General features: G+C 38.4%; 2 protein-coding genes across 3 annotated transcripts in view; both read left to right on the top strand.

The window, feature by feature from the left end:
• Positions 1-11,292, top strand: part of LOC122135060 (serine-rich adhesin for platelets-like) — a 39,111-nt gene extending 27,819 nt beyond the window's left edge. Inside the window, exons 40-57 of the mRNA XM_042712594.1 lie at positions 79-339; positions 498-758; positions 905-1,165; positions 2,428-2,694; positions 2,803-3,063; positions 3,974-4,234; positions 4,358-4,618; positions 4,736-4,993; positions 5,153-5,416; positions 5,495-5,755; positions 6,764-7,024; positions 7,131-7,391; positions 7,522-7,782; positions 7,875-8,135; positions 8,800-9,087; positions 9,246-9,482; positions 9,899-9,964; positions 10,302-11,292. Of these exons, the coding sequence (XP_042568528.1) occupies positions 79-339; positions 498-758; positions 905-1,165; positions 2,428-2,694; positions 2,803-3,063; positions 3,974-4,234; positions 4,358-4,618; positions 4,736-4,993; positions 5,153-5,416; positions 5,495-5,755; positions 6,764-7,024; positions 7,131-7,391; positions 7,522-7,782; positions 7,875-8,135; positions 8,800-9,087; positions 9,246-9,482; positions 9,899-9,964; positions 10,302-10,336 (4,286 nt within the window). The 3' untranslated portion in view covers positions 10,337-11,292. The remainder of the gene's footprint in view (positions 1-78; positions 340-497; positions 759-904; positions 1,166-2,427; positions 2,695-2,802; positions 3,064-3,973; positions 4,235-4,357; positions 4,619-4,735; positions 4,994-5,152; positions 5,417-5,494; positions 5,756-6,763; positions 7,025-7,130; positions 7,392-7,521; positions 7,783-7,874; positions 8,136-8,799; positions 9,088-9,245; positions 9,483-9,898; positions 9,965-10,301) is intronic.
• Positions 11,293-13,786: 2,494 nt separating this feature from the next.
• LOC109064353 (F-box only protein 30-like) lies at positions 13,787-19,621 on the top strand. Of its 2 annotated transcripts, none has more exons than XM_042712593.1 (3): positions 13,787-13,873; positions 14,931-17,318; positions 18,027-19,621. In XM_042712593.1, the coding sequence occupies exons 2-3, from the start codon at positions 14,979-14,981 to the stop codon at positions 18,228-18,230; spliced, it is 2,544 nt and encodes an 847-aa protein (XP_042568527.1). In that variant the 5' UTR covers positions 13,787-13,873; positions 14,931-14,978; the 3' UTR covers positions 18,231-19,621. The 2 variants fall into 2 exon arrangements, with proteins under 2 accessions (XP_042568527.1, XP_042568526.1); XM_042712592.1 differs by having other exon boundaries at positions 13,793-13,951.
• The last annotated feature ends 6,155 nt before the right edge of the window (positions 19,622-25,776 follow it).

Here is a 25,776-nt window from a genome sequence, read left to right as displayed (position 1 = left end):
CAAGTGATAAAGTTGCTAAAGAAAAGACTTTCAGGTGTTTATACCACATTTGTATCAATCACTGATTTTTTTCTGCAGCCCCATGTGTGCCATACCACATTGAGACCTATGCAGAGTGTGAAAATAACCTTGGAGCTGTCAGCTGGGCTGGCAGTGATGGCGCAGATTTTTACACCGCCATTGCTGTAGGACAGGATGGCCACACGCACGTCTGCCTAACAAATACAACTTTCTGTGTCTGGGAGGAACTGCACTGTGGAGAAATTTACTTTGTCCAAGTCACTGCCAATGCCCAAATCTGCAACAGTGGGTCCAGTGATGGCACAGTCATACACATGGGTGAGTGTCTAAGAAAAATTAAGGTAGAGTTATATGTAAGACAACAATACTTGAAACTACTTTGCAGTTCTATAGTTGTAAAGTGACTATATGCTTACAAAAGTGTTTTTTTGGTAATCTGTCAAATGGCTGATCGAGATTGCCTGTATTGTGTACAGCTCCATGTGTCCCTCAAGAACTGGTGTCCTCTTTCGACTGTGACATGAGAGTGGCTTCCCTCACCTGGGAAGCAAGTGAAAATGCTGAGATGTACCTGGTGTCTGCAGAATCTGATAGCGGTCACCGGGTGGAACTCTCAACAAATACCACAAGTGCACAATTCTCTGAGTTCAACTGTGGTCAGCCGTACTATCTGACTGTGCAAGCTGTGGGAAATGTATGTAGAAGCCACCCCAGTAATGCTTCAGTATTGCAGACAGGTTAGGACCCTCTCTCTCATACACAAAGATATGATGTCAAAAGAAGTGCATAACTCAAAAGGACTTTCAAAAGGACAGCACAGGCTTGGCATAACACTGTCCCACTTGTTGAATGACTTGGATTATGTAATTCTGTCTTCTTGCAGAGCCCTGTACTCCAGCAGCTGTCGTTGGCTTTATGGACTGCATCTCCAACATTGCTACTGTATCCTGGGTGTTAGCTGAAGGTGCAGAATACTACACAGCGACAGTTCATGGCCCAGATGGGCCTTCGGAAACATGCATGTCCTCATCATCGAGCTGTGGCATGCCCAAACTGTCCTGCGGTGAAACATACAATGTTAGCGTGATTGCCTCCAGTCGCAAGTGTAACTCAACACCCAGTGCGCTGAGCTCTCTTAACTCAGGTAATGCAAGCAAACAAACGACAGCATAAATATAAGACACAAATACACAAGTCTCAGCACAGGTACAGGTATAACACTAAAGCACTTAAGCCCCATAGAAATTCTGGATCATTTGTAGAAAAAATAAATGTACCAGTAACTTCTCTGGTATTGGGTGATTTTATTCATGCACACTGTCAGATACTTCCTGTGTCTTCCTAGTACTCAACCCTATAATAGTTTGATCCCAGGATCCAATTTTCCATAGTTCCAGTTTCTGGCTTGCATTCACAAAGAAGGTTCTTCAGCAATTTTCAGCAATCAAATCCCACTGTTAATATAGTTTAAATAGCCTTAGCATAGATATTCTGAGTAAAGCCTGGACCCTATCGGTGTAAAAAAAATGATGAGAATGTTGAAGATCTCAATGTTTATTGCAGCAAGGCAGTGACAAAGTACACGTAGTACCTTGGGTTCAGAATGAATGAACCCCAAACATCCTAAGCTCAAAACTTTTATACAGTTACCGTTTACTACCCTTAATGTAAATGAAGTTGCTCCTGTCATAACAACTGTGGTCTGTATGTTAATGAAGTTCTGACATCTGATTGTCTGAGATGGTTCTCGGTGTCCCACACCTGCTCCCATTCCACAGTTGATCAATATTTGCTCAGGATGTGATCTTCCCAAATTATCAAGAAACAACAGAACGGTTGACTTTTATCTTCTCTAAAATAATTAAACCATCTTGGTAAACGAGCATCAAACATCTATCATGGAGTAGAATCTGGGTCGGGGCAGACTCTACAGGGGTTATGCACAACAGACTTCCATATTCTGTTAACTGGGTTCAAGCATTTTGTATATGCTTTATTAAATATGAAGCAGTTTTACTCAAGATGCCTTCAAAGTAGATACCAATGATGATCCTAACCAATGTCCATCACATTTGTGAACTGATATCTAAAATCCCCCAACGCTGCACATTATGCATCTCTCTTTTGTCTAACCCACCCATTTCAGTCCTTGTACTCTCACTAATGGACAGGTTAGTTGAATCAGGTGTGTTTGATTAAAGAGACATACAAAATGTGCACTGCTGGGGGTGCTCCAGGAATGTGGTGTGGAACCACTGCTCTATTCAACTAAATTGCACACAGACAAATTCAAGGAAGCTCACACTTTTTCATTTGTCAGTAAAGTTATGCCATCAACATACAGGGATTTTTTCATATGCTTCTGGCTTTGGTGAATTAAGCTGACTCTTTCTCTCTCTTTTGCAGTGCCCTGTGTTCCTAAAGATGTGTCTGTGGTGCTGGACTGTGACACTGCTGAAGCACATGTGTCTTGGAATGCAAGCATTGGGGCGTTGAAATATGTTGCTTATGCCTGGAGCAGAACATTCAACTTCATGTCCTGCGAGACCTCTGGGCCTGTTACACATTGCTCACTTAGTGATCTCATCTGTGGAGATAATTACACTGTTCAGGTGATTGCTGTTGGAGATGAATGCTCCAGTTTGCCCAGTCAGGCAGAAAACTTCCGCACAGGTATTTTTATGCTTGTCTATTTTTGTTGTTGTTGTTTTAGATCAAAATAATATCTATATATTTTTTTTTCTTGTGAATGTTATTATTATATTATTATGTTTCCTCTAGTTCCCTGTGCCCCGGAGGTTACTGCTACTCACCTGGAGTGCAACACTGACTCTGTACTGCTGCAGTGGACTCCCACTGATGGGTCTATTTCCTACACTGCTGATGCCAGGACACTGGAGGGGCTTGTCTCCACCTGCTCCAGCAACTCCACTAACTGTGAACTGAGGGGACTAGCCTGTGGACAAACATACAATGTTACTATGGTATCATATGATGGACATTGTCACAGCATGCCTGGCACAGCCCTGGCAGTGGCATCAGGTAGGAAGGAGAAAATTAATTAAAATGCAGTACCAACATGAAGCAATGTAGTAAACATTTTTATGGATCATTATCAGGAAGGCCCATATGATTGATTACTAATGTAAATAACAGGATACAGAACATTCTTTAGTTGTTTTAAAATAAGGTAATAAATTATTATTACTATTACTTTTTATTTAAAATTAATTTGACCCTTAAATGCATACCTCAGTCTTTAATGACCTGGGAGGTGATCCACTATCCTCACCTTCATTCATTTTTTTTTAAGTTAGACCTCCACCTTTTTAGTATTCCTCAATCTATTCATTATCATAAATATGATTTTGTAGGAAAAAATATATATTTTTTTTTTGTAAAATAAGATATGTAATACTGTAAGTATATTGTATTTCTGTGAAACAATTTCAATATTTGATGTATCAATAAGTGTAAAATAAGTTTAAGTCACCTTTTATTTCTTGTGTCATAAGACAAAAGAATACTCAAGTATCATCAGCAAATCTTGACAGGGCTCAGTGATTTACAGCAGAGCAAATTTATAATTATACATTAGCAACATTTAGTAGCGGATCTGATGACGAAGTCGTCAGTGAACAAAATACTTTTAATTTTACGAATTCTATTTTGAAGATGATAAAAACAAAGGTTTTGAGAACGTATCGAAAGGTTTAGATCACCAGCATGAGCCATATGCTGAATGTACCTGAATGTAAGTGATGATGGTGCTAAATATGGCGCAAAACATTCATGCATTCAAGGGTTAAAAAGTTTCCTGAGAATGAGCCTTAACCTTTTCAAAACTGTGTAATGTGTTTTTTTTTTTTTTTGTTACTGATTTCTGTTCAACAACAAAGCTTATCTTTCTCCAACTTTTTGCTTGCTCGCTCTCTCTCTCTCATATGAACAGTACCCTGTCCACCTGAGAATGTGGAGTCGAATTTGCTCTGTTCTTCAAACTCTGCCCATGTGCAGTGGAATCCTGGTTCAGGGGCAGAATCATTCGAGGTGCATGCCATTAGCACAGGTGGCCAGATGACAGGATGTGACAGCACGAATAGGTCCTGTGTTTTGCCTAACCTTGTATGCGGTTCCATTTACAACGTCAGTGTGCTTGCCATTGGCCACCAGTGTAATGTGTCAAGGAGTGAGATCACAACACTGCATTCAGGTTGGTGACCCCTAATAAAACACAATAAAATGCAGCTGAACTTTTTCCTGATGACAGTGAGTGCTAGCATCTCCCACCATGACTGTAGAATGACCCAAATACGAATTCCCATTTTGTCCCCAGTTCCATGTGTTCCCAACCACATTCAGGCAAACCTGAGCTGTGGATCTGGTGTGGTTGATGTGTCCTGGCAGCCTAGCCAAGGAGCTCTCTCTTATACTGCTGTCGCTCAGGGCAGCGGGGGCTTTGCGTCTTCATGCAACAGCAGTAGCACTACATGTGAGTTTAGTAATCTACTGTGTGGACTCACGTACAGCATCAGCGTGACTGCCTCCGACCGCGTGTGTACAAGCGCACCGAGTAATAGTGTACAGCTGGACACAGGTAGGAATACTATTCACACATAATTCACAGATATTTAAATACCCATTGAAACAAACTCAATTTTGCTTGTCCATTTCTTTTATTATATTTATGATCAACTTTTTTGTGACTGAGCAGTTCCGTGTGAGCCACATGGAATCGTTGCTCAAATGGAGTGTAGCAGCCACACAGGTGTAGTGTCCTGGGAACAAGGAGACCACGTTGCCTCCTACCTGGTCCAAGCATCCAGTCCAGATGGGCACCAAACATATTGTAGCAGCCCCACCACCAGCTGCAGATTAGCCAGCTTGCATTGTGGCCAAGCCTACAACCTCACACTCACCGCCCAGGACAGCCACTGTAACAGCCACAATGCCTTTTCACAATTACACTCAGGTTTGGAATTGTTCTTCTTCAGCAACATGCAGTGCAGAATATGGCAGTGTTTCTGGCACTGCTACACAGCAACAGCACTGTGTTGCTATCAAATTTATAGACAGTAGTTTCTTTGATGTAAACAGCTGATATACGCCTCATATTCTTCCTCTTCCTCAGTTCCATGTGCATCTACCAATGTGCAGACTTCTCTTGTTTGCCTGTCTAACTCTGTGGCTGTAACGTGGCAAAGTGCCAGTGGGGCGTTGTCTTACCAGGCTGAGGGTATCACTGTAGGTGGCACCCATATGACCAACTGCAATAGCAGCGTGACACACTGTAACCTAGAGCATTTGCTCTGCGGGGAGACTTATAATGTTTCTGTGCTGTCTGTGGACCACACATGCAGCAGCGAAGAAAGTTTGTTCACACAAGTGCAAACTGGTGAGTGGCACACTCAGAGTTTAAGTAAATTCTAAACCTCATTAGAACAGATGTATGAATGGTGTTTTTCTTTTTTAGCACCCTGTCCTCCTCAGACCGTTGATGTTGTGGTGAACTGCTCTGCTGGCTCCATGACTGTCACATGGCCAGCCAATCCAGAGGCACAATCTTTCCACGTGAGGGCAGAAACCAGTGGAGGAGCTTTCCTGTCATGTGATTCCACTAGCACCAGCTGTTCAATCAGTGGCTTGCCATGTGGGCAGTTATATTCTGTCACTGTAACATCTGTCAGGGGTGGCTGTGAGAGCCAGCGCAGCACAGCTGTTAATGTCACCTCAGGTAATCTTCACAACAACACACAATTACCAGCAGTCCACCGATATAAAACAAAATGACAGCATATGAAAAATTGCTGCATTTAAATGAACAAAATATTTTAGACAATATTCTCTGAACTGAGGAGAAATTATTTACTAAAGAGAGCTTAAAACTAAAATTGTTTATTACCCATCGAAAAGGTCAAGAGATTTTGAAACTACAGTACCGCCTTGTCTACATCCCATTGTTTTGCTGCAGTTTGAAACAATCTTTTGAGGCCGTCTACGATTATTAAAACGATTATTTTGATAATCAATTAATCTAACGATTAATTGTCTAATCATCGATTATTTCACAGATTAATCATCAGGTTTTGATCAATTCAGCTTTTGCAATCCGTTAAAATATCGAGTTTCATTCGTATACATATAGAGATGATTTATAGCAGAAAATCCATTTTTAATTCTAACTGAAAGTGACACTGTCACAGTTTTTTCCCATGTTTAATACTGTAAAACTGCTTGCTTTACAGCAATCTAATGCATAAAATATTTTATTAATAAATGTGACGCAACTTTACTGGAGTGCTGATTGCAGGCTTGTGCAAACATCCACATCGCTATGACTGATGCTTTCTTAACTGCTGTTTTCCTACGTTTGTTGTGTTTATTTTGAATATTTTCCATATTCATCTAAACACTGCTCGCAGCAGGCTTATGGAGTATATCAGAAATAGAGCAGGGTATCCGTTTACCATCGTGCTGCATCTAATGTAGGCAGTTTCATGGGATCTCTTTGATTTTGTTGCGTCGCTCATGTCCAGTGTAAGACAAGGGAAAGCCGACATTTCTGTCGATCATCTAAGACACAGTTAACATCTAAAGTTAAGAAGCTCCATGTGATTTGTATCGAAACTTGTGTATTGTCACAGAAAATAATACAAACACTGTTAAATGTACTGCAAAGGATGTATGTGTGGAAATCCCTATTGATGCTAGCAAGCTAACAGACTGTATTTGCATATTTTAGCTCCTTGTGTTCCTCAAGGAGAGATAGGAAACCTGGACTGTGTTACCAACTCAGCTTGGGTGACTTGGCTACAAGCAAAGGGGGCGGAGTCTTACTCTGTACTGGCAGTGGAAAGGGGCGGAACCAACTCCAGCTGCTCGGCTACAGATCTACACTGCAATGTTCCCGACCTGCTGTGTGGGGCCACCTACACCTTCCACATTACTGCTGTGAATTCATTCTGCAAAAGCGCACCTGGCAACGCCTTCCAAATTCAGACAGGTGCAAACACACTCATTTTGAGATGTGGACTAGATTTCAAGCTACATCCACCAAACTGTCCGAATCTGTCATCACAGTGACTGATTTCTATCGTTTCTGTCTGCAGCTCCATGTGCCCTCACCTCCATCACGGCACACACGGACTGTTACAGCAGCCATATCACAGTTAGCTGGCAGCTGAATGATGGATCTTCCTTCTATGTGGCCACCGCTGAAGGTCATGACCAAAGCATTTTGATGTGCAACAGCACTGGCACGTCCTGTGACCTCTCCAGAGCAAAGTGTGGAATGCAGTACACCATTATAATTTCTGGGTCCTCTGACAAATGCAGCAGCTTGCGGAGTCCCCCTCTTAAGATGCACACAGGTACACAACTACTCAACACTAACTTTGCTCTTCAAGGCACACTTCATATGCGTGAGATTCGAGAGCTATGTAAAGTCTGCATAATTCACACTCACCTACAGTATAACCTCTCTATTTGATTCTCTTACAGCACCTTGTGCTCCTCAGAATATAACAGTGAACGCAGTGTGTGACTCAAACGGCATGACGGCAGCATGGTCACCTTCTCTGGGTGCCGAGTCATACTCACTCACAGCCAGCAGTAGAGATGGAGATGTCCGCACCTGCAGAAGCACCACAAATAACTGCACCCTGCTTCACCTGCACTGCGGGCAGATTTATGATGTTAGCATAACCGCTTCGGCTGGAAACTGCACCAGCATGGCCAGTCAGCAGGTCACCTTCTATAGTGGTGAGACCACATGTTGGCTTGAAGACAACATGAAAAGCATTATATTTTGGTGTGAAATTCATGACATACTGTACTTCTTCTGTTCTACATAGTGCCCTGTGAGCCACAGAACATGACTGTGGAAGTGCAGTGTGACACTGGGACTGCTACACTCTCTTGGGTGGAGGGTCAAGGTTCCCTGCAGTACTTTACAATGGCTCAAACCATGGATGGGCACACACTTCACTGCGACACCACGAGCACGTCCTGTAGCATTCCCGGACTGACTTGTGGGACGCTGTACAACTTCAGTGCGCTGGCTTCAGATGGAGCCTGTAACAGCTCCCTCACGGTGCCAGTCCAGAGAGGAGCAGGTATACAACCAGACATGTCTGAGAATGTTACAGGATCTGTTTATCTGAAGATTATAGAGCTTAAAACACAAAACCGTTATACAAATGTTTTAGTATGATATTTACATTACTACAAAAAATAGATTTTGCATAACCAATAATGATATTTTCTTTGTGTTCTTGTGACATTATTTTCAGGATATTTTCAATTATGCACTTTTTCTCTCCCAAATGCAGATGCTTTCATTTTTTCTTTTTTCTTTTCTTTTTTTCCCACATATTAATTTTTCACATATTTCAAAGTAGCAATAATTAATGTAATATATGTATCCAGTTTATATATACGTAATTAAGTGACTGTTTTCTTGAAACTATATATATATATGACTATATATATATATATATATATATAATTTATATAAATATAAATATATATTACATATATATTACATAGAAATATTTACATGTATTCATATTTATATATGTTTTCTATTATACATACATATACTATATGAATTTCTTAAATATATACATGTATGTGTGTGTGTGTATTTATATATATACACCGTACACACACACACACATATATATTATGTAAACACAAACATTTATTTTGGAAGTGATTAATCACGATTATTCGATTAAGCAGCATTACTCTATCACTAATTAACCCTCTCTCCTGCAGTCCCATGTCCTCCTGTCACCGTGAGAGTGAGGACCCATCTGATGGTTGATGCTACTCTCGTCAGGGTCTCTTGGAAATTTGTGTACTGTCCTGACGTTACGTACCTAGTACGGGTGACCGGCAATATCCAGGGCAACCCAGAGTCCCTTATGGACGTGTCATCCTACTGGACAGACACCAACTACTTTGAGTTTCCTGTTCCCTGTAGCTCCTCTTACAGTGTGACTGTGTTTGCACAAAACTCAGCTGGGGTCAGCAGACCATCTCAGGCTGTTACTGGTGTTACAGGTACCAGACAACATGTCAAACTTTCAATGTTGGAAAAAAAAGTCTAAGGTTATATTAGGCAGACTGATCTCAAAAGAAGGTTTCAGAAGAATAAAAAGTTTGTATAGAACATGCTAAAATATCCTCTGTCTTGATCTATTATTGTGTACTCTCTTCAGAGCCCTGTCCACCAATGAATGTCACCTTCAGGGGGGACAGTTCCTCTGCCACAGTGGCCTGGAGGTCCTCAGCTCTTACCACAGGATACAGGGTTTACCAGCTGAGCTCTGACGGCAGGGTGCCTGTCTGTCTCACCTCAAACCTCAGCTGTGAGGTCTCTGGCCTGCAGGCCTCTAATGTTGCTGTGACAGCCTGGAACAGTGCAGGAGAGAGTCTTGCATCTAGAGTAGCTTCTGGTAAGAAAAGCATAATTATTATAGCTAAGCTAAAAGCTAAAAATTATAACTAAGGCCAGATATAACATGATTTTTTTTTCTGCACTGATTTTGGATGGAAATGCATTTTCCTCTTTTACCGTAGTGCATAAACACAACTTTGAACACTTTTTTTTTTTTTGTACCCACTCTGTACATTTCTTGCAAGAAACACTTAGTGTTACATAATGTAGCTTGAACTTGTACTGACTATTTATGTATTTTATTTGATTTTTGAATGAACTGAGAATTTATTTTTTTTTTTTCTTGGAAATAGAAATTAGCTGTTATTTAAACCCTGAATTCAGTATCAGTATGTGTTGAAGTATTTGGCATTCACGTTATTTGATTTTTTGCATGTGCAAAACAAAACATATTTTGACGCATAGTTTTTACAGGTCAAACCTTAAACCGTCGGAAGAGAAATGTGGAATTTGCAAAGATATATGCATCACTGACTCCTGGTGAGATGAACTACAGACTCATTCACAGCTTACTTGCACAACAATTAAGAGAAAGAAAGAGAGAAAGAAAGAAAGAAAATTTTGCATAAAGAAAATGAAGTCTATTTTAGGACCATTCATAATATTTAATTCATAATATTTTCGTTACAAATAAGCACATTTTCCCTCAAATTCTCAGAACTGTAAACATATCAAAATATATAACGTTATAACTGTAATGAGTTTAAATATATAATAATTATAATCTTTTTTTATGATTCATTGTGATACATTGTGATCTCAGATGGATAGCAGGTTGAAGTTGTTGGTAATCAAATGCTTTTGTACTGTACTGCAGAGAGCTGGCTGTTCCTCAGGCGAGGGTTGCTGTGACAGGACAGTCACTACAGGTGGAGTGGCCTGGGGTGACAGGGGCGGAGTCCTACACTCTGATTGTATACGAGGACAGCGAAGAACAGCCGAAGGAGGTTGTGTCTTTGTACAGGACTGAGATTGCTACAGTTACTGACCTTGAGCCTGCAACACGTTACTGCATCATCATGTCTGCCAAAAACAACAACATCCAGAGCACATATTCCCAGCCTGTGTGTGTCACTACCGATGCCTCCGAGTAAACTGGACTGTACAGGACTGTAGATACAAAACTAACTTCCCTGAACTAGCGTCTTCTCTTTCTAATATTCCATGATTACTACTAAAAACAAATCAGCCTACTTGTCCTTTCAGAATTCGAAACAAATATAATTCAAAATTCTTGACTGATTATGTCTCCTTAACTATTTTTTTTTTTTCTAATGAAACCAATCATAATAAAATAAAATTACTGAATTTCTGTCATGTAATATCTAAAATATAATCATTTCTGTTGATTGAAAAACATAGACAAGGTCACTTAAAATGAAGAATAGATGTGAAGAAAGTATACATTGATTGACCATAGAAACAAGTTGTACTGTAACACATAGTTTTTAAAGAAAGTTATGTATTTATCTTAAAAAGTCATTTTCTGTAACCAGTTCTTAAAATGATTCAGTCAAAAAATGTTTGTGTAGTTAGATCAAATAAATGGTTAATTTATCAAGCACTAGTTTTAAACCATACATTGTATTTTCTGATGTATATGTGGCTTTGTTAACAATCTGAAATACCCTATATATAAAATACCCTAGTATAATGCTACATCCTTTTCTTCTAAAAATCATGTTGAACGACTTTTCTTCAACAATCTGAAAGCAAGATTTTTCCCCCCAGCCACAAAGTCCCAGAAGTGCATGAGATTGTGATACAATTGAAATTAACTTGAATAAAAAAATGAACATTTTAAAAAATGCATTTTTATTTTTTAAATACATTTAAATGATCATGATTGATCTTATGATAAAATGATTAAATCAGCTGTTTCAATTATCTGTGGAAAAAAAGATGTTAATTACCATCATTACCTATTTCTATCTCAGTGTCCATTTCAAGTAAATAATTGAAAGTGAAGAGCTTCTCAACTCGTTCATCACATCTAGCTTTTTCCCAGCAAAATATCTGGACAACCAGAGAGGATTCGGGTAAAGTGGAACACTTGAGTGTAATTGAGATACTAGAGTTTTTTTTTTTTTTACCCTTATCAACTTTAAGGCTCAGCTGCAACATTTTCATTTAAATACATTATTGTTTCATCTGGAAGGTATTTACCAAGAAACATTTGAGGTCATCCACTCCATACAAATGGTCTTTTCAGGTGAGCATGTGCCCTCCCATAAAATATCACATTATCATAAAACAATCCTGCATCTTAATTACAAATTAGAAAAGCAGCGTTTACTAACACATAGGCCAAATATAAATTCATATTTAATGATCCCAAATGGTATTTAATACATCTGCTAACAGATGTCATCTTCTGGGGCCTGTACCATGATGGTGGCTGAACAAACTCGGGGTTGCAGGCTTAGTTTTGAGTTGACCAAATCAAACCAGTCCAATCCAGCTTTGTTGGTACCGTGAAGCTGATCATCAAGGCTTGATCCTGAGTTAATGGAGCAGGTGCACATGAAAGAGTGACATCAGTAATGAACAGCCAATCACATGCCTTGAACCTGTGATTCACTTCTCGGTGCGATTCACTACCAAAGATTAAAAGATTGAACAATATGAAGAATTTAAACACATTTACAAGATGAAATGATCTATCCATGAAAGAGGAAAACATAAAGAAAACATCTTGCCATATAAGTGCAAGTAAAAGGTTTAAAGTTAGTTTATAGAGTTGAAAATATTTATAGGTATAATAACACTTAAAAATCTAAGCTCATGTGAATCTATTGATTCTAAAACTTATTTATACTGCATATAATTTAAAATTAAATACTATTAAACCAAGCTAGCATGTGTAATGGATTAAGGGTATTATAATTATATAAATCATACAAAATAATTATAAAAAATATTCATCTCTAAAAATCAGACACTTTTATCTTTAAAAATGTTTTACTATGTAGCGTCCTTTCATTTGGAGTAAGAGAAACTGGGGGAGTGGCTTTATCACATCAGATGCGTCACTTAGCTTGAAGCTGATTGGTCAAATTTCGGTTTGAGCTCTCTGAACCAGAACATAAACTGCCTCAGAGCAGGCTAGCTGTGGAGTGTAAGTTACTAAGGCAATGAATGCCGCTAAATGCCAATCCACTTTCCTGGCACCTAAAACCCAGAATTGGTGCAAACTAAACTGAAACTTACCTGGCTAGCCAGCTAAACCAGCTTCATGGTACAGACCCCTGGTATCTTAAAACAGTCAATAGACAGATCAACAGATGATTACTGATACATTATAATCTCTCCGATCACCCACAATATTCTTGTGAATCATACATCAACTGACCAAAGCTCGCAGACTGTGTCTGTGACCATCACAAACACTGGCCCAGGTTAACATCTGCTCACCTCTAAGAGTACAGTGGAGTCCAAGTCTTCCTCCACTCATGGCAAATGACCCCCCAATAATAATAATAATAATAATAATAATAATAATAATAATAATAATAATAATAATAATAATAATAATAAAAATATTTTAGTTAAAGATTTTCAGTTAGGGGAACTATGACTATTTGAAATGTTTAACATTAGTACATTTTAGAAGCTTACTGTATATCAACTTGATCAAGTGGCTTTAAAATAAGTAAGTTAACTAACTAACTAACTAACTAACTATCCTACTAACTAAATAAATACATTCTGAAAAAATATATTTTATTTATAAAATACTAAATCTCTTGTCAGATCATGATGTCTCAAAAATCTTAAAATCAGTCTTAAAATGTATGTCATTTCTTGGACTCAAACTAGCAGATGTGCTCCCTGTCACTTTTAATTTCCATAACCAACTATAAACTGTTTTGGAAAAAAATTGTTTGACATGTTATAATATATATAAATAACAGTTGTACACATAAACAATCTATATATAAACTTTTATTGTGTTTTTATTTATTTATTTATTTTACCTAAAGGTAATTTAAAAGACACAATAAAAGATCAAAAGCTATTATTTTACACTTTCTTCCACACCACATTTTATTGTTATTATATTGTTATTATTAATTATTATTAATTGCTATTTTATATATATATATATATATATATATATATATATATATATATATATATATATATATATATATATATATATATATATATATATATATATATATATATATATATAAAATGTGGTGTTTTGGTGTTTCTATACCGGATGGTTTTAAATATATATATATAAAACACATTTCCCGAAGCCTATAAATAATATCCTGCCTAAATAAACCCAGCGTCACGACGCTCGGTTGTGCGTGATGACGTCATCGGCGCGCGTCCCGGACGGATTGAGCATTTTTGGACAGGACAAACGGTGATGATTGTGTACGTTATCATCCAGCAGTGTTTAAAGAGTCCCGTTTCATCGTAAAATCGCGGGGAGTTAGTTGACATAGTGTGTGGGTAAGTGAGTAGTTTGTTTATGTGGACTGAAAGCAGAAAGTTCAGCTAGCTAACAGGCTAATGTAAAAATAATAAAGTAAACCAAAGTTAAACTTCAACAAAATAAAGATCTAAATATCACTACCGTAATCCTGAGGACACTTCTTCACTTCATTCTGTACTAAATGAAGTGTCATGAAGTTTTTGTGGCTGTTGAAGGTTTTCAGTTCTGTCAAATGTCTGTTTATCAACTTATTGTTTTGTAAACATTAAAACCAATGTGTGTTGGGAAGCTTTAAAGAATCGGTTTAATGAAATCCTAAAGGTCGTGTCTGTCTTGGTTTATGGCTCAGTGTGGTGTCATTGTACAAAGAGGTGTAGGACAGCAGCAACACATGAGTCAAGTGGGCCAGTTTTGTTTATGCTAACTAGGAAAGTTATGTGGGATAAAATCAAGACAGCATTAAAGCTGGAGGAAGTCTGCCAGGAGTTCAGAAGGGGGTTAACTATTAAATTAATGCCTTTTTTTAGTGCACATTACATAGTTTAGTAAAAAAGGTGTGGCAGGATCAAATTAACTTGGGCTTTTTGATTTTGAGATGACTTAAAAAAGTCATCACTATATAAGGATATATTTTATTTATTTATTTATTTATTTTTATCCACTACCTTGTATGATAAATTTAGACATTTAATGTTTAACCCCAAAATTATTTAATTGTTGGTCTATATACATATGCAGATGGACATTTGGGCTATAAACATTTTTTTCCAAGTTAAAAAAAAAAAAGTTTTAAAATGTGTCTTAAGATCTCTGTGCTGTCTTTGTGCCTGTTTGTGACTACTAGCCATGACATTAACGACAGACTTGTTTACCAGACGTGCAGACAATAAACAGTTAAGATTTAGTAGATACCCCTTCTTTTTTTCTATAAAAATGTACTTATACAGCTTGCATATTGGAGAATGTAATCTCAGTTTTTCTCTAATTGTTTTGCAGTGGTTGAGACTCCTGCTCTTACGCGTCTTGCTGCTGTCATCTTGAATAATGGAGGAGCCTCATATTCACTGCATGTCCTGCATAAGCAGAAGATGCATGGTCAAACCTGAACCCGGCACTTCCTGTGACCTCATCAGCTGCCCTCTTGTGTGTGGTGCCGTCTTCCACAGCTGCAAGGCTATTGAACACAAGCTGCTGTGCCCGCTTGAAAGGGTGCCATGTCTTAACCAAAGCATTGGGTGCCCTTTTACACTGGCCCGTGGCCAGATGGCAGAGCACCTTGAGGTGTGTCCTGCAGGTGTGGTGTGCTGCTCTATGGAGTGGAATAGGTGGCCAGTAAACGACGAGGATTATCGTTCTTATGAGAGACTGAGTCAAGAAGCAGATGAGGTGGAGCAGCTTGACATGGCGCTCGCCCTTCAGGACCAGCGCACCATGTTAGCATCACTCAAACTCGTCTCTCTGGCTCCCACTAGTGGCCCGGAGAAAAAGACTCAGGCAGCAGGACAAAGTGAAAAGCCTGGCCTAGTCTCAGTTGCTCAGGCTCCATGTGTGCAGGTGGAGAGCGTTGAGATGGAGCCTATGGCTGGCTGCTCAAAAGACAAGATTTCCAATGGGATTAATGGTCTAAAAGAAGAACATTATGGGGAGCTCTACCAAACCACAGTAGAGACGACCAAAAGCCTGGCCGCAGCTCTCAATGTCCTGATCCACCTTAATTCTTCAGAAACAGACTCTACAGCCACTAATGCATCAGCTGGACATACAGAGCGCAATGGGGAACTGCATGAAAAAGTGAGAATGAGAGAAGACGCTGGGTTCAGCTGTGATAAAATAGCTAGCGGAGTCAATGGTCTAAAAGAGGATTTACAGCCTCAACAGCACCAGAAACTCATGGAACTTGGCAGGAGCTTGGCCTCTGCTCTCGGTGCATTAGGAGATGCTGTCAAAGGCACTGAGCCAATTAATGGTTCGATAGTAAACGACAATGGTAAGCTCATTCAGTCAGAAACTTTGGAGTCTGCAGATGTTGATATGAAGGACATTACATCAGCGGCTGATGGTGAGCCTGGGGCTGTTGGGGGAATTAATGCTGGAGAAACCGCTTTAGATGTTCTTGCTCATGAGGCAACAGGTGAGTGTCGACCAGTCATGTTGGAAGACATAGATAGACAAGGGTTCTGTAATGGCTCTCATAGTATTGTAGATGACTTAATGGAATCGACCACTGAACACCATCAAAACCAAGAGTCCCAAGGTTCTTGGGAGTTTGTTGGTCCTTTAATTCCCCACAGGCCAGAGATCAGACACGATCAACATGCTTTCTTGATCCAGGAGGCCTCTGGATCACAAGCTCCATTGCTGCAGCAGCCTATACATGCTCAGACTCTGACCATCCAGAGAGACAGCGCTCTACCAATGATGGCATTGGATTTTGAAGACAGGGCTTTTGAGAGGAAACTCCAAAACCTTCAGATGCTGCGCAATTTTATGCCACTTGCACTTAATGGACGGAAGGGGTCATTTACCGAAGTCGTTCCTCATAGAAATCCACGTTGCAAAATGGAGGACAAAGCTGTGGACACATCGGATTTAGATCAGGAACCAGTGGACGACCCCATGGGACTTGGTGAAATTGACTTTACGGCAGCCGCTCTTCTGTTCTGCCTGGAGGAGTCGCCACGAGCTCGGAGGATATCTGACACGGTCTATGCGTTTGGAGGCACACATGTTGACTTCGGTACCCAAACGTTTAGTTTCCCTGCTGCCATCTTGGCAACAAGTACGATGGTCGGCGAGGTTGCATCGGCTTCTGCTTGCGATCGAGCCGCTCCACGCCTTTCGCAACCGAGTCCGTTTTGTACTTTACGGCTTGATCTGACGCTGGAGCAGCTAGTGCCCCGCCCAAGCTGGGCTCCACGCGAGGGGTCCATGTTTACCTTTGAGTGTGGCCAGCTCTTCCGTCGAGAAGAGTTCCTCTCGCATTTTCGAAATGTTCATGGAGATATCCACTCTGGACTCAATGGCTGGATGGAGCACCGTTGTCCGTTAGCGTATTATGGCTGCACATACTCCCAACGCAGATTCTGCCCTTCCAATCAAGGCTCGAAGGTAGTTCATGACCGGCACCTCAGGTCCTTCGGGGTGCAACCCTTCTCAGAACCTGTGACTCAACCCAAGTGTGATCACCTTAGTGGATTGCCGTTTGAAGTACTTCAACATGTAGCCCGATTTTTGGATGGCTTTAGCCTATGTCAGCTGTCAATGGTGTCTCGTACAATGAGGGATGTTTGCGCCAGTCTGCTGCAGACTCGTGGCATGGTGGTGGTACAATGGGAAAGGAAGCAATATTTGGATGGAAGACGAACCTGGCAGATAAAAGACAAGGTACAGTATGTCTAAATAGTGGCAGCATGCTAATAATGTCACGTTAAACCAAGAGTGTCTCAATCAGCTCCCTAGCGACCAAGTTTGTGAATCGTAAAGTGTAAGGGGGCATAGTGAGTATCGATGCTCCCTGGTTTTTGTGGTGCTTTGTGGGATTTTTCAGGGAGCAAAAGTTCCAGAGGGATTTCTTGATTGAGATTGAGCCCTTAAAACAGCCGACTCCTTAATCAGTGCCCTGACTACTGAACTAGGGAGCTGATTGTGAGACAACCTAAGGATGCTACACACATGAAAAGTGAAGCCAAAACTATTTGATCGCCCCTGGTGGCTGGCTGCAGTATAGGTCATAAGCCCTCTATGTAAACTAATTGGACATTACAAAAAAAACTACACTTCAAACTATTTTTCTGTCATTTTAGGTAGTTCTTATCACACTGATGTATGTTCAGTTGTTCTTTTTCTAATAAGTTTGGTTTTTGTTAGTTTTAGTTGATTTCTGGGTTATTTTTTGCTTAATATTTCTAAAATGAAAGGAAATATAGACGCGTCGTCCATCTTGTTTTACATGTGTTAAACAGTTTGCATATTTTTTTCTGACTGTACTCTTTTCCCAATCTCAGTGGAAGAAATGATCTAAACAGGTAACAAGTTCTACCATAAACTTGGTTGTTAAGCTGTAAGTTAAGAAACTGTTTTGTTTTCCTGCAGGTTTGGCGTTTCAGCACAGCCTTTAGCCCGGTTAACCGGTGGGAGTTTGCGGACATCTCTAGCATGTCAGACCATCTGAAACGTTGCCCATACAATGATGTCCTCCGACAAGTGGAGGCGGTTCCACTGCCCTGCATGTGCACGACCAGAGAGCTAACGCGACATGGCAGATCGCTTCGATCTGTTCTCAAACCAGTATCATAACACTACGAAAACTTAGTTTGCAAAACATAACTAAAACACTACAATATCTAACCTCTTCGGTTTAAAATATAATATCACTGTGTAAATAAAAGGAAACTAAATATTTTTTGTTTTAATGTTAAGATTATTTTTTTATTAATATATCAAAGATTAATTTGGTCTGAAGGTGCGTGATGCAAGGTTCCTGTAGGAAAAATGGTTTGGCTTCCTCTGACACACACCCATGCTTTCTTATCAAGACCAAGGCTGAGAGTTGACTGGTTTAAAGGAGACTAAACATTGGGGAAACAAGGCTTAATTTAATATGAGCCTCAACCTGTCAAAAAATCACTTGATTTATTTGTCTTCACACAGCAAGATAATCTCTGTAATCTCTTTAAAGATGATCAGATAATGACTTATGGTTCCTGTCAGTACATATCCACACTATAGTATATTTGTATGGTTTGGCTAAGATACGGTGGTTCAGTTTTGCTCCATTTTATGGTGACATTGCAGACAGCTGCACTTCTCCCTGACCCGGGAACAGCTGTCATCATGCTTAAGAATTCAAGGGCTTGAATTTATATTGGGTTTCAGAGTAAGAGAGCTGTGCTTCTGTCCTTTTCTATCACATTGTCATAGAAAAGGAGGGTTTCATTTACAGCAGGTTTACAGTTACCACTCTCTTAACGGCTTCATCCAGAAATGGCACCAATGGACTTTAGTCAAATGTCTTTGTACACTCTGTATGTACTGAGGCATACATACTGAAACACCTTGAACTATTTTAATTCAGTCTCCAGTAGTGTATCACTCAATATCAGCATGCCAACCATATATCAGCATTTAGAGTCCATGTTTGCACTTTACTGAATTTTGTGGCTGTCTGCACTCTGATCCTCACTAACCTGGAGTAAACAGATGCTCTGCTATTGTGTTTCCTATTGAGTGAGCAGGAAAAGCTTAGCTAACACTATATTTGAGTACAAAGAAGAGCTCTATAACTTACATATGCGTGACATATCTTAACCTGTCTGCATTTAAATGTGTGCGGTGAGAATTTGTGAAAGCTAATATTTGAATGTGTTATCCGAAGCTAATGAAACAACACAGACGTGTTTCTTTCAACCTTCATGGTTTATGGAAAGCTATGCGGCATTTATGTTTTAAGAGCTGTTTTAGGCTTCTCAAATTTTGTCACCCAGGGTTGTGTGTTGATTTCCATGTAATCAAAATGAAGTTATTTTTTGTAATGCAGTCCATATATTGTATTACTGAAGCTATGTTATTTGAAATCTGTTTTCTGGACATTTAGTTGATTGTTTATGATCTAAGCAGGAGAATTGCCAGCTGTTGGTTGGAGTTGCATGAGGTTTTTGACTTTAATTAAAAATATCTATATATTTTAATATCTTTTTTTTTTTTTTTTTGGCTCAGTGTTCTTTTTTTATGTGTGCATACTGGCTACATCCATACTTTTAAGTTTATACTCAAGAAAATTGTGTGCTGATGGGTCTCTAAGGTTATAATATTTTACTAACATAAAAGTTAATCCAAAATCTACTCCGAAGACCCTGGTAATTCCTGTCCATTACACAGTCTAACTCACAAGTGTGTACACTTTCTAAAGCAAACAAAAGAGATGTGACCTTTTGTTGAAAATGATAAATATGGCTAGATTTATTTAAAGCAGCTAGATATCTCAAGGTAGTAAGAGGAGAAAACATACTAAGTGTCAGGGGAGTGGTATTTATTTTTCTACAGCAGAGATGTAATCCAGAAAATTTGTTTCAACTAATGCTGACCAATTCAGCATACCCTTGTGACTTAATTTTGTTGAATGTGCACTTGCAAAGAATACTTCAAATATTAAAGTATATATTAAAAAAAAAAACTACTTTTAGATATTATGACATGATTTGAGATCACATATTAATGAAATAGTTAACATTCATGACTATTTCTTAACACTTAAGTACACTTTTAATTAAAATTCAAATTAAAAGTTTTACTTAAAAGTACATTTTAAATAACTTTTGTTTTAATAATCTTTTGTTGACCAACATATTTAATCACATGTAATGTTCTTGATTATCTTTTGAACTGTAGTGTACATGTTATTCAGTATTACATTTGAAATGTACTAAATTGCAACTTCATTAAAAAAAGTGTATCAATATTTAAAAACCTGACAATTAAAATTCAGTAGCAGTAATAATATATTTAAATTGCCATGCTTATCATTCAGCACTAAACTTTAACCATATTTCAAAATCAAAAGTAATTACGAAATTACATATAAAGGAGTACTTAAGTTCTACGTAAGTAGGCAAAAAGGCACTTTCAAGTTACACTAATCGCATTTAATACCAATTTAAACTATAATACTTTTTTTTTTATTTGATGGCAAACATGCAATTAACCTTTGTGGATTTTAAAATTCTCTGTAAATAGGCCAAAATTGTGTGTAATAGAGGGTCACTCAAGTAGGCTTTTATAACTAAGTATTTTATAATCAGTGTGAAACTTAGCAAGTGCAGTGATGATAAACTTGAGCTATGATCAGATTTTTGATCTGGTAAGAAGAGGTCCTAAAAATGCATGAATAATATGCCAATTATGCAAGAATTAATAAAGATGGACTGTAAAAGCATTTAAATATACTATGAATAATAACCTGTTCTCATTTGATAAACATTGTGATTTGTGGCAACAACAACTATTATTATTATTGACATCAAATATTAATGAATTATTATTATTATTATTATTATTATTTTATCCAACCACTTGATGGTGGTGTTTCATTTGGGCCTGAACAGATTAGAAATCGAATAATGGATAGAATGACTATTATAAAACACAATTAACTGTTCAGGAACTAAGAAGCCCAAACGTTGTTAAATAGGTCATGTAAAATGGGTTTAATAATTTCTATATTTGTGTATTTACACGACATGGCTGCTGAGCATGCTGAGCATTTAGGTGCAAATGATAATCATACACATAAGCACATAAGAGGGCTTTCAAAGTGCTGTGGTCATGTGGTCTCTGTTACTTTTCACTGCACTGGTCACTTATCAAATGCTACTGTGATCACGAAATAAAGCATCAAAACAATTGTATTTATACACCTGGAGCGAATTTTAATTTGTGTAGGCCTATCAATGTCAGGAAATTAATCATTTAAGTTTTTACATGCAAAACACGATTGTAGTCAACAAATTTCAAATTTCAAAAACAGCAAATGATGTCCTGCGACTGGAATGCCGCTCAATAGAGGATTCGCCCTACAGAGCCGTGCAGCGCCCCCTGGAGGACACGCGTTACATGTTACAGACCCCCCTGTATAAAGTGAAATCTATTTACCAAGCCTATAAAACGCACACATACACACACACAGACAGGGAATCTAAGCAGGCAGACAGTGTACCCTCTCAGCCACTGTATCGCTGTAAAGGTCAACAGTGTTCGGATATCGAGGTGTTTGTATCGGGCTCTCGACCGGAGATGGGACACTGGGATCCGTGCCGCTTCTGTCTCTGGCCCAACCGCACACAGATAAACTGTGGTGTAAGTTCATAAAGCGTGTCGATGGTAACTACATTTGAGAAGGCACGTGAAGATATAATGGACACGTTGTTTCTAATAATTATCCAATATCAGTTTTAAATGAAACATCACTTTTAATAAGGAGAAAGCGCGCTGTAATAAAATCCAGATGTAATGAATGTTTTGACTCACTGGATGGTGCTGATGTTTAAAGTCTGACTTGCACTGACATATAAGGCCACGAAATAATAAACCTTTTCAGTTTAACATTTAACATTAATAAATTAAAACTGTCCATTTTCTTGTTTTTGTTTATTTTGACACTAAGAAATGACGACTTCCACTGGCTCCAATCAGTATTCAAAACTTAAGAATAAAACATATATAAAACAAATATGCAAACTTTATTTATTTGATACATGAGACTCGAATGGCCATATATGACGCATAATTTATGCGAATTATGGGAGTACCGTTACACGGTAAATAATCAGCAAAAGATTAGCTCTTTGAACGCAATAATGAGCATTTTCAAAAAACAAAGAGGTGACATTATTCGACCCGCCCTTCAGCCATCGCACAATAAAAGGAAAATTAGCATTAAAATGACTTTCAACATGAATACCTGGAAAGAGACGTGAGGATTTTCAGAGAAAAACGAGAGTGCATTCCTGTGATTTATTCATGGTTTGTATCGTAAATTAAATCGACCACAAATGCGCTGTATGTTAGCTTTATTCATACTGTTAGAGGAAAAATGAAAATAATCACGAGGAAAAGAATGCCATGGATATTCTCGTTATATCATGTCGCATTAAAATACCAAGTGCTACGTTATTCTCCTGACATCTGAAGGAAAATGTAGCTAAAGCTCATTCAGTCAAACTCAGAAGGATTACCTATTTGTAGCAGTTTTATTCAGGGGCCCAAACAGAGCAAAAATATGCAATTTGGTGCAGATACTTACATTAATATTGGCAAAAAGTAAGATGAAATTCTGATATTCAGTGAATTCAATGTAGTAATTCAATGAGATCTTTATAACAGTGTAGAAAGCACTTACATAAAATGCATATTCTGTAAATATCAGTTGTCTCTATATTTCCCCATAATATGTCTCAAGATGATACTTTAATGCTCAGTTTTATGACCAAAGCTCTGTGGTTTTTATTGTGGGGAGAAAACAGAGAATGTAATAGCATGGAAATTGAGAGATGGACAAATAAACGATCCTCAAAAGCCCAATGATCATATTTGATTTGAAAACAGCATGTAAAAGTATTTCACTGTCATGACGTTGAAGCTAAACTTTGAAGACCAAACTTTGCTTTGGGAGCCAAGCACAAATATTTCAAACTGATGAAAACTGCATTCAATCCTGAACATGACCTGCTTTGTCAGAGAAGCTGACCTGTCGTCCTTACAGGACTCAGTGGCAGTTTTCTCATTCTGTCATGTTTCTCATTGGAATGAATGTGCCTGCGTGTGACAAATCGCTGATCTGCTCCAGTGCTCACGCCGTCTCTTGACTGAGGTTTGGAATGAGCCATTGTTTGCCGGCATCTTGTCTATTCACACTGTCACATATTAAAACAACTGAGAATTCTGTTGTGTCGAGATGTGTTTTGCTGATTGAAACGATGCTTGTTGATTGCACACCGTAGCAGGAGAATTATCTCTGAGCGTGCCTCAGGTAAGCAGTAGTCCTTCAGTTGAGAAAAAGTACTCTGATCAGTGGAGTGTTTCAGCTGGCAGCGTCCAGACAGGGACAGACCTGGTTTAGGACATATTGGCCTGTACACTTCAGTAGCTTCTAATTCTGCACCGTTTTTATGACCTAGAATTGAAGCATAAGATGAAAAACTTTTTACTTCAGAGAGGACTATGCTGCATGTGGGGTGGAAATGAAAGTACAGTGTATGATGTTAAATTTGAATGGAATAGTTCTCATTTAGTGTTATTTACTCACTTCTCATGTTTTATAGTAAATCAATCATCAAAAAAAAAAAAAAAAAAACTAAGGAGCTGTTCACATAGAATGCATTTTTGCATCCCACTGCTTGTTTTTCCATTGGTTTCCTAAACTGATGTGTTTGACTGTTTTTTGCAGCATCTTGTGCATGATAGAGCGATCTAAAAATGCAACACTTAAGTTACAAGAAGTTCAACTTTTAACAAACGCGTCTCTAGACCTGGCATATTTTTTTTTTTTAAATGAAGCATTTGCTGAAAATGTACACACCCTCAGACCATCCAAGATGTATGTTTACTTTAACTAAAAAAAGACAAGTTAACTTTCAGTAGTAAAATAAAAATAGATAAATGACAAGCAATGGCACAAACAAATACAATAACAAGATACAACTAATATTAACTGTGCTTTAAGTTTTTTTCAGGCAAGCATAACAGTAATATTCAGGTACAGAAATACCACAGAAACTGAAAATAACACTGGTTAGTCTTCAGTGTATGAATAAACATTAATGACAGACAGCAGCAGGTTTATTTAGGTTGCTGTCTCTTTAAGACCTCATGCACGGATCAAACTGTTGTTTCTCAACTGTTTACATTCACTTAATAGCCTATATACCAACAGTGTTTATTATAAATTGACTGTTTACATGAATACTCATCAAGATGGGCATTTTGAAATAATTTTTGTTTGTATTTGGTGAATGTGAATGTATTTGTATTTAATGCTTTAATAACAAGTATTTTATCTGGAGCGTTTAGGCTGGGATGTTGTGGCTAGGTGACACAGAACTTACTGTTTCATGTAAGTTTCATGGATGCACTTACAAAAATCTATATGCTACTTTTATGCAGGTGGGAGCGGGACAAGATTACATATTTCTGCAGGAGCGGGTAGATGCGGGACGTAAAAATACATCCCACGCAGGTCCCTAGTGTGGTTTACTTGTGAATTATTGTGATGTTTTTATCAGCTGTCTGGACTCTCATTCTGACGGCACCCATTCACTGCAGAGGATCCATCGGTGAGCAAGTGATGTAATGCTACATTTCTTCAAACCCGTTCCTGTGAAGAAACAAACTCATCTACAAATCAGCAAATTTTAATTTTTTGGGTGAACTATTATTAAGTGCAAAAACGTGAACAAGATTTTGTATTCCACTGCACTGCTTTACCATTGAAATAATAAAATTTATAAATGAAATTTTGGAACTGAATGTCAAATCAGTCAATCAATCAATCAATCAATCAATCAATCAATCAATCATCAAGCCATTTCAGTGTTGGTATACTTACTGCATTTTGGCTTTGTGTGGCAGTAATGCTTTAAGACATCCAAACTCAAGATCGTCAAACCCATTTAAACTCCACAATCTTCACACTGTATGATGTATACAGTGTACATTGTATGTTTGTGGCTTAAGGTGAGACTGTAAGCATGAGAGTAGTAATGGCATAGGTTTTGTTCATGCTATATGAGTCAGCGTGAAGAGCTTGTTTGCTGTGTGGGCTGCAGCTGTGAGACTCTCATCAGCCCTGCAGTGGAAAGGGCGACAGCAGTGGGGTGGGATGATAAATGTCGGACAGATATCAAACCCCCCACGTACTTTCAGGATGAATGTGAGTTTGGGATGAATACTATTTCAGAAACCCCTCATTACAGTGCATTACTTGTAGGACTGAGGCAGCAATGCACTACAGTTTTATCAATGCAAAGACTCATTAGAATGTTTATTATATTATGAATCAAGCTCATGACTTGACCATAAAAATTAAGCTGAAGTATAGCCATTACAGGAAGTTGCTGAATTAATGACAGAAATTCTATTGAGCTTTTAAATGTGAACTCTGAGAGGTCAGGACCAGGTGACCCGCAGAGTCTGAAAAACACTCAGTAATATAATTGGCTATTGACCTTCCCCTTCAGAAATAAAAGGCTTGCATAAAAAAAAAAAAAAAAAAAGTTTTTCTGAGAAGGAACAATAATGTGTATTTCAAAACTTTATCAAGAGACCCTGAAACTTCGAAGCATGGAATAAA

The sequence above is a fragment of the Cyprinus carpio genome, chromosome A23 (genome assembly GCF_018340385.1).
Source record: "Cyprinus carpio isolate SPL01 chromosome A23, ASM1834038v1, whole genome shotgun sequence".
Classification (NCBI taxonomy): Eukaryota; Metazoa; Chordata; class Actinopteri; order Cypriniformes; family Cyprinidae; genus Cyprinus; species Cyprinus carpio.
The sequence above is the reverse complement of the archived record's forward strand: the minus strand, read 5'-3'. Positions and strand labels throughout refer to the sequence as shown.